This window comes from Mus caroli, chromosome 18 (genome assembly GCF_900094665.2).
Source record: "Mus caroli chromosome 18, CAROLI_EIJ_v1.1, whole genome shotgun sequence".
Classification (NCBI taxonomy): Eukaryota; Metazoa; Chordata; class Mammalia; order Rodentia; family Muridae; genus Mus; species Mus caroli.
In genome coordinates this window covers 11,693,715-11,703,185 of record NC_034587.1, presented here as the reverse complement: position 1 = coordinate 11,703,185, position 9,471 = coordinate 11,693,715, and the positions used below count along the sequence as shown (strand labels likewise).

Here is a 9,471-nt window from a genome sequence, read left to right as displayed (position 1 = left end):
ACTCAGAGCTGCAATCTGGGGAGATGTGTTTACCTCAGTCTCCTTGCCTTCATGGAGTCCTTCCATCAAATAATGGATTTAAACACACACACACACACAAAGGTACTGGGGGAGGCAAGCAGGGACAATACAGGAGGTATGCTCAAAAGGTTGATCAAATAAATCTAAATGGTAGGTGTGTTAGGTTTTGTTTTGTTTTAATTTTCCTACTAAAAAAAAATGTAGTGTAACTCTTTCAATCTTTTTACAATTCTGCATGGTTGAACATTTGAAATGAGTTTGTGCATCACCCCCAGGCAGTGATTCAGACTTGATTGGGGCAAAGTAGACTGCATGTGCTTTATTTTTATCCACGTCATTTGCGACATTTATGTCCCCAAAGGAACCAAAACCATGCTGTTCTATTGCCAAATTATCACCTAGCCTTTGATCAGACAGGGCGGTGAGCCTCATCAACAAGTTGTGGGACCTTCCTGTAACAGCAACGTCAGGTCAACTCGAGAAAGTGAAGCAGGAGCCCGAAACACAAATAAAAAGAAACAACCAACAATCCTTATAATTATCATCATCTGCTGCGTTTCCCTCTTTTGGCAAAGAAACACTCCATCCATTTGTAGAAATCGCCCGCGGACACGTTACATCAAAACTAATCACAACGATTAAAATCAGCTTTTCTGTGCAAGGGAAGAGTAAAAAGCAAGTTGGGGGCCGGAATGAGACTGTTTTTCCAACAACAAAAAAAAAATCTAGGAAAAAATCGTATATGTATATTACTCTATAGGTCTATGCAAGGCTTTATTTTTTGAAGATCAACTGTGAGCCCTGTGATCGGTTAATTTGATTTAAGTTTTATTTTGGAGATTTGGAGTAGAGGTAGAGGCGCGAGCTAATTGTATCCTGATCCTTGCCTTGAGGGGTTTCAAAGCCCTGGAGCAACTCTCCTCTGTATTTTGTTCTGTCTACCTTAGCCAAGCTATTGCATTTCTCTCTGGTGTGGCGAGGCGAGCAGATCGCTGGGAGAGAAATCGGAAAAGGGGGGAGAGGAAAAGGAAAAGGGGACTTGGAAAGAGACTTTGTGCTTCAATGTTTCAGGTAAGATCTGACGGTTTGGGTTTGTTATTATTTGCTAAGGAGGGTATGGCTGGGACTTTGGGCGCAACTCGCTTTTACGCATGTGCCAGGCATGGGGCGAGAGCGCGGCACACTCGCACACACGCAGCCGGGCGCGGACGGCGGCTGGGGATCCGCTCGCACCGTCTGCGGCTCCTCGGTTTTCTTCCTGGCAGAAGGAGCCGAGCGGCGCGGGCGGAGGCGGCGAGAGCCCCGGCTGGAGCTCCGCGGGGTCGGAAGGCGGCGCGCGGACGGGGCTAGGGGTCCAAGCGGCCGGATGCTGTGTTTCGGAGCTCACCGCTGCGGCTCTCGGACCCCCGGGTCCCGTCCCGGCTCCCGCCAGCCGCGCGCGTCCATTCTTCCCCGGGCGCCGCAAGGCTCCGCGCCGATCGCGTTGGGGGTGGGGACCGTCGCCCTGCTCTCAGCCAGCCTTGGCGGCGCCCCCCCGGACACCCGCTCAAAGACGCCATTGTGGCTGCTGAGCGGATCGGGCCCCCAGGCGCTTTATTTATTTATTTATTTTTCCCTTCCCCTTTCTCCCGGGCTGAGCCCTTTTGTGAGCCGCGGCTGGTGCCCAGAGCCAGCCCGCATGCCACCCGGGCTGATCCAGATTCGTCGCCTCCTCCCACTCAGGCGCCTTTAAAGCCTTTTCCCATCCCCTCCCATTTCCCCTCCCCCCTCCTTGGGTGCAAATGTTTCATTTATTTTTAAAAAGCACCGGTTCCTCTTCCTTCCCACCTCCTCCCCTGATAGAGACCTAGGCACATTCTCCGGAATCGACGTCTCCTTGGGAGGCTGGCGCGGGCTGGGGGCGCTGGGGTAGGGGAGGGCTGCGGCCGCCACCGCCGCAGGTAACGGCGGCTTTTCAGCGATTGCCCCTTTTCTACCGAGCCTGCAGCTCCGAGTCCTGAGCCCACATCCTTCCCTCCTCCTCTTCTGGAGTCCACGGTTCTCTTAAAGGGACAGAGTTTCGTGGCCGCCACCGGTGTGCGCGGTCGAAACCCGCGCTCCGGGGCGCAGAGGTGGGAGGAAGGGAAGCAGTTTGGCTCCTTTCTGACCTCTTTCCTCCCCATCCCCCAGCCTGCCCCCCCCCCTCCTGATGGAAATATGGTGTGCGCTTCCTCTCCTGCCCCCAAGAGGGACCTGGCTGGAAAATAAAAGAGTCCTCACCTCCTGGAAAAAAGAATGGGGCGGGTGACGCGTTGTGGTGAACTGCTTGCAAAGTGAGGTTGAATCCCTGAACGCCGAAGTAGGGGGAGGGTGAAACTGATGCGAGGACCCCTTATCTGGATGCCCGCCCGGCTCGGGCGCCAGGCACGCAGCAACTTCCTAGCGATCCCGGGCCGGCTTGGATCGCCTTTGTGCTCTTCAGCACTTAAGCTGTCGTGGAAATGATTTTTCGGTGTTAACACCTTTTTTACCGAAACTGTGCTTCGCAGGCCGACTGGGCCGGAGCGGACAAAGTTAGCAAAGTTAGGATGGGGCGGTCGGTTTTGTACGTGGAGACTCGCACGGGCGAACTGTCCAAGACCTTTATGCTCTGGCTTCCTGTCTAAGAGGGACACCTCGGAAGGCAGAAGTAATTTGGTACAAATATTATACAAATACTACCGTTTAGGGCATAGGACTGGCTGCTTTCAAGCAAATTTTTGTTGTTCTCTCCCACCCCCCAGTCCCCGCCTCTGTGTGTGTGTGTGTGTGTGTGTGTGTGTGTGTGTGTCCTTGGTGGCACCCGGGAAGACAACAGTTTGGTGGCACTCGGGGAGACACACAGTTTAACATACTCATTCTTTAAGAAACGTTTGCCTTCTGTTTTCAATCAACTAAGCTGGCAGCTAGAGATACAAGTTTATTTGAGAATACCCTCTGGGTACCAAGCATGCTTGGATTGTTTTAGCAAATTAAAAATGAGCAAAAGGCTTTTACCTTCTCAGCAGTAGACTCCTTAAGAGACCTCCTGTTTCGTGTGTTGTGTGTGTGTGTGTGTGTGTGTGTGTGTTCCAGGGGAAACATTTTCTGAGTGTTTTTAATGTAGAAAGGAGAAAATAAAGAATTTTTTAAAGGCTGAGGCTGATGCCACGAAATGATTCATTAAATCTTGAGTCCACATCAAGGAATCCACCTGCCTGTGTGGGAGGCTGTAAGAGCTAATAGCCAGTCGACTTGGCGAATTTTAAATAGCAATGAGTCCATTTGTCTCCAGGATAATGGGCAAGATGCCGGTTTATCCCTCATGCTTAGATTTCGGTGGCATTTGGCTTAGGAGAAAGGGCTGGTTGTTTAGGAGTCTGTGCCGTTAGCGGTCCTGCTGATGCAGATTAAAAAGAGCTGTTGGTGATTGTAAGGATGGCAGTAGGTTAAGTGTTTAGTTAATGTGGTGACAAAGGTGACCCTGGAACTTTAAAACTTCGCATCATAGAGAAAACTTCCTGGGCTGGGGCTTGTGTGTAAAGAGAATGTAACTAACTAGGCAAAAGTGCCATAGGTTTGCATGGAAGAAATCTCTAGATGCAGGGAGTATGAATGCTAGTTGGGGGTGGGGGTCTCCCACCACAGCATGCAAATTGACTGCAATGGGTTTTGCTCTATTAATTATGCCCGAAGCAAAATATATAAACTCCCGGAACATACACTAGAGGTCTCTCTTCCAGCTGTACAATTGTTATTCTTGTGACTCTTTGCTAGAGCATGTATAGTGGGGCACTCAGTAAAGGCAGGGTTCATAAATAATTTTACCTTCCTGGTTATTCTTCATATTCTGTTGTGAAGCATTTATTTTGAGGAGATGATTCAGTAATTCCTGCCCACTTTATGCTACTCAAGCATTCAGAATGTAGCTACAGTAAGACAGATTTCTACTAGCTGGTGAAAATGTCCTGGTCAGTTTGCATTGAAACATGTATTTTAGGCTTTTCTGCATCAAATTATTTATCTTTAAAAAATACAAATAGAAAAGTGAAGGTAACACTTGCTTGTATGACTGCTTTCTGGTTTTGACATTTCTAAACTCTGGGTAATTACCATACACCATCCTGAAATATAGTTTTTGTTTTTGTTTTGTTTTTGTTTTTGTTTTTCTCAGATCTACTATTTGCATCAACTGTAAAGTCACTCAAACCTGGCTTTTAAAAAGCTGCTTCTTAAACTGCATTTTTGAACTTTTTTCAACTATAATTTATCATTTTTCAATAAACAAAGCATTTATTCATCCTCAAGAAAAAACATCTTGGGAATGAAAACTTTTGGATGTGAGTGTGTGCACTTACTTGGAGAACTTACTCACGGCAGGCTTGAGAAACAATTTGCCATCCTTGGATACAGTTACAACTCCCTGACTTCTCATTCATAACAATGTACCAGATGCAGGGAATGCTTTGCTTTTGAGGAGTTTAGATTGAGAGCTCTGCAAAGAGTAAGATGAGATTACCTTTTAAGAATCATTTCTTGAAGTCTGTTTTCATTAAGCTCATCCATTCAGCCAACCAATATTTATTTGTTCTGGCTATCCAGGAAACTTCATTAGATGCTGGAGCCGCCATGGTGAGGAAAGGCATCCAGGGCCCTGATTGCCCAGAGTTTATGATTACAGAGACAGATTAATTGGATAATTGAACAATTGATAGAGATTAGTGCTTCGAAAGAAAAGGGAAATTTTAGTAGTATGAACCAAGAGGTGCAAAATGGCCAAGGCTGGATCAGATTTCCAGAGAAAGCTCTAGAACCTGAGATCTAAATGTTAGAGAGGTAAGTGGATGAGCTGGGTTGCAGTGGTTTCAACCCTCAGGGTGACACTAAAGGGTAGGGGCAAGAAGGCTAGGGAGGAGAATGGCAGCGCATGCTGAGGCCTGTGCACAATCCTGGAAGCATGTGGGCAAATGATTACACAGAGCAACGTGGTGAAGGCAACCTTGAATTGGCCATTACAGTGGGTTAGGCGAGAGCACATCAGATGTAGCTAGCGGCAGGAGAACCAGTGATGGAAAGATGTGCAATCCGCTTTGAAGGTAAACATCTAGGAAAAGCTTGGTTATGGGTCACCGAGAGGAGAAGAGAGAAGAATATCAAGGTTTGGGGCTTGTTGAGGTTTGAATGTTTTTGCCCCCAGGTGGCGCTGACTTTGAAGGTTGTAGAAGTTTTAGGAGGTAGAACCTTGCTTAAGGAAGCAAGTCCATGAGGATGGGCTTTGAGCTTCCAATCCACTTGCTACTACCTGTTCAACCAAGATGTACGGCTATGGGAAGTACATGGGTACAACCCTGCCACCATAAAAGCCATTGCTACAGTGCCTTTTCCTCAGATATGGACTGTACCCCTAAAACTGTAGGCCCCAACAAACCTTTACTCCCTGGCTTAGTTAGGGTTTCATAGCTGAGAACAGACACCATAACCAAAGAAACTCTTATAAAGGACAACATTTAACTGGGACTGGCTTACAGGTTCAGAGGTTCAGTCTGTTATCACCACATGGGGAGCATGGCAACATCCAGGCAGACATGGAGCTGGCAGGGCTGAGAGTTCAACTTCTTGTTCCAAAGGCAGCTAGGACCAGACTGGCTTCCAGGCAACTTGGACAAGGGTCTTAAAGCCCACACCCACAGTGACACATTTACTCCCACAAGGCCACACCTCCTAATAGTGCCACTCCCTGGGCCAAGCATATATAAACCATCATACCCTCTTAAGTTGCTTCTTGCTGTATGTTTAATCACAGCAAGAAAAGTAATGAATGCAGGGCATGTTAATCAAGTAGATGTGGTATTTGGGAGGCTGGTTTGGTATCTTTTTGCTTCCTCTCGAGTGACCAGAAGGAGTGGTAATGAGAAGCCTCATCCACATCCAGTGTATCTAAATTCACAAGGCAACCATGGCATCTGGTCCGGTCATTCTTCAATTGCTCCATTTGTTCCACAGTCCTGTGCAGTGCCTGTATCCATCAGGGCCTCCTCTGCCTGTCCTTCACATCCTGTCCTCTAAGCCCCTTTTGCTTGAACTGCCCTGTAAGGTCTGTTCAACAAGGAGCTCCTGATAAGCTGGAAGTCACCACTGAGAGAGGCTTTGGAACAAAGTCAGGTGTGTGTCTTATGATATACATGAACTGTATCATAAAATCACTGCTGTGGCCACTGGCAAACTGTAAGAAACCTCTCACCCATGCGCCTGTAAGTAAGTCTAACTCAGTCCATTGGGTCATTTAAAATGGCTTGAAAGTAGAAGAGTGACTGACTGGGAAGAGGAAGGGGGCAGGTATGAGTGTGGGGGGCAAGGAGAGGGAATGGGGTGAATAAGCACATTTTGTACATGTGTGAAATCTGTTATTGTGCACAATAAACCTACGTTAAGAACAATGTTTAAGGTATAAAGGCCTTACATTACTGGAAAAGTTCATTGCTCAGCAGCTGGAGAGATGGCGACGTGGTTAAGACCGCTTACTCCTTTGCAGAGGGTTTGGTTTCTAAAACTTACATGGTGGCTCCAAACGGCTTGTAATGTCTCGCTTTGGTGAGTTCCTGCATTACAAGCCATTCATATAAACTGTAGCAGGCAAAGCACACCTACATAAAAGTAAAAAATGAATGGATAATTTTTAAAAATTAGCTGTTCAACTCTGCCTTTTAAAGTCATTTGCATACAAATAAGATAACCATCCCATTCAAAAAGGCAGCAAGAAAGGTGTAAGGAAATAAGTCGCCTTTAAATTGACCTTTCCTTAGATACATTTTTGTGTATCTGACCCTTGAATACACGGTGACCACGGCAACTCTCATAAAAGAAAACATTTAATTGGGGATTGCACACAGTCTCAGAGTCTATCCATTATCAGCATGGCAGTAAGCATGGCAGCCTGCAGGCAGACATGGTGCAGGACATGGTGCAGGAGAGGAAGCTGAGAGTTCACATCTGGATCCAGAGGCAGCAGGAAGAGAGACACACTGGACCTTGCTTGGGCCTCTGCAGCCCCAAACCCCACCTCCAGTGGCACACTTCCTCCAACAAGGGCACACCTCCTCATTCCTTTCAAGTAGTGCCACTGCCTGGTGACCAAGCAATCAAGATTGTGGGCCTATGGGGACAATTCTTACCACCACGGTGACGTTTATGTTTCTAAGTCAAAACACCCCACAGAAGCAAATGGGAAAAGAAAGGTTCCTTTTGGCTCATGCATGGATTCAATTTACAACAAGAAAGCCACGGTGGAGATGCCTAATTTGGGGCTGCAGGCCCCTGTGGGGCTGCTTAAGTGGCAACTAACCAGAAAGTACAGAAATCCGGACTGGGGCTGGAGGACAGGTACAACTTACACAGATCACAGTAACCCACTTCAACTTCCTAGACCCACCTCCTAAATAACCCATAGCCCCCCCCCCCCCCCAGGATACCTCTACCCCCTGGAGAACTAACATCCAAACCTGAGCCAGCTGGGAAACACCTTAAACTTAAACCATAGTGATTCCCCAAAACATGTGGACCTCTCTCGACTGCTCCTTGGCTAGCCTGGTCTCCATGTGGTCTTCTCATGTCTCTTTATAAGTGAGCGCTTTGGAGCTTCTGAGATCTTGTTCCTTCTTTTAATTTGTTCTTACTTCTCAAAAACTTATCCTCTATGTCTAGATTCACAAAAAAATGTAGAACATCTAGTCTGTGGATTAATTTTTAAATAATCTGAAATTGGGCATTTAGTGGTTTTGCTTTCAACATTGACATTTATTAGAAAGGGGATTTCCATTAAAGAAGCCTGCCATAAATCTTTTATAATAGTATTTTCCTTCTCTGGTTGTACTTCTTCCAGAAAATTCCAGTCTGGGCTCCTTCCAGAAAATTCCAGTCTGGGCTCCTTCCAGAAAATTGAGGCTTCAGTTATTTCAGGAAGCAATGTGAATACCATTCTCTTCATGGGAGTTTGATACACACGTAAAGCCCTAAGGCATTTTTTTCTGGTGGGTCTCTTGTAGGTAGCCTTTTGGGAATGTGGGGCAGGCTTTAATTAGATGAATGCCCATCCTTTCAGCCATATCGCCTGGGGTTCCATCTCTCTCCAACCTGCCTTGTGTGGTTTCTGATAGAATAAGCAGTATCAATGCCTCAAGGCACCCCCTGTCGGAGGAGCCACCCCACTTCTAACTGCTCAAACCTTCAGTGTGCTTGAGTTTCACTGCTTCCTGGCTGCACAAGATGGTGCCCACACAGTGGGAATATCCATGACCCAAAGGAGCGAATCCAGCATTCCTTGCTGGGCCCCTCAAATAACACTAGTTACAAAGCGTATATGCAGTTGTTAAGTCAGGGGTGGGAGCAGCGTAGGGACTCTAACCCAGAAGAACAACTATCAGAAGTGTCAGAGGAAAGCATTAATGATAAACTCAGAGTCACCAATAGTGTGTCAGTATTGCATTAAGGAAAAGAAGTTATGAAGCTCCCCCCTTGGTGTAATAAACCAAGAGCCAGCCTGGATTTGAATTCTTTCTCTCTGTGTGTCCTGTCATTCCTGTCTGGCTGTTGTACCAGTCTGAATCTGTGCCTGCATGAATGCTGCATTGTCTTGTCTTTCTCTTGTCTCTCGGCCCCATCCCCACCCCGTGTGTGTGTGTGTGTGTGTGTGTGTGTGTGTGTGTGTGTGTGTAGGTCCTTGCATGTCTGTATCTGTCTATCCCTAACAAAGGGCTATGCTCTATATTTACTTAACAGTGGAAAAAGTATCATATGAAGAAGGAAAGGGATACCTTATAGAAATCTTTAACAGAGTTTCACAAGTCACTGACTCTAACTGATCCCGTTGACAAGCAAACAAACAAACACTGTCAAACACTATTCAGATGATGTTTCCAGCATTTGTGGGGTGTGTTCGTTTTATAAGGATGCTTTCAGCCTCTTTTCTATTTCCAGGATTCATTACCATAACTTCACACACACACACACACACACACACACACACACTTTGGGTCATTGGCACGGAAGAGTACATAACTTAAGACTATAGCTATACATTAGCTTAGGTTATAAAAGTTGGTTATATGGGAATTCCAGGGCAAATGAGGTTGTTTTTGCATTGTTCTCTTAAAGGTGGGTTAAATAAACAGGCTTAGAGTGCGCTAGGACAGCAGTCTTCAATGACTTTAAGGGATGTAATAAACTTTGGCTATGGGGTCCAGCAAAAGTTCTAGTCCATTTGAATGTAACAGGTATTTTTTATAATAAGACATCACAACAGCCAGACTTTAGCATTAATCTCATTGTTCTACGAACACTTCTAGCTTACTGTTTATTCGGCTAATATGACTAAATATTTTCTGAGGTGTATGGTCTCTCTGCTTAGCATTAAAATTTGGAAGACCCTCCTGCCTCTGCTACCACACCTGGATGTTT

The 9,471-nt window shown here is 46.3% G+C and overlaps 1 protein-coding gene across 1 annotated transcript in view; it reads left to right on the top strand.

Annotated features, from left to right (window-relative positions):
* The first annotated feature begins 966 nt into the window (after positions 1-966).
* The window catches only part of Kctd1 (potassium channel tetramerization domain containing 1), a 183,752-nt gene continuing 175,247 nt past the window's right edge, over positions 967-9,471 (top strand). Inside the window, exon 1 of the mRNA XM_021150844.2 lies at positions 967-1,092. Within this exon, the coding sequence (XP_021006503.1) occupies positions 1,084-1,092 (9 nt within the window). The 5' untranslated portion in view covers positions 967-1,083. The remainder of the gene's footprint in view (positions 1,093-9,471) is intronic.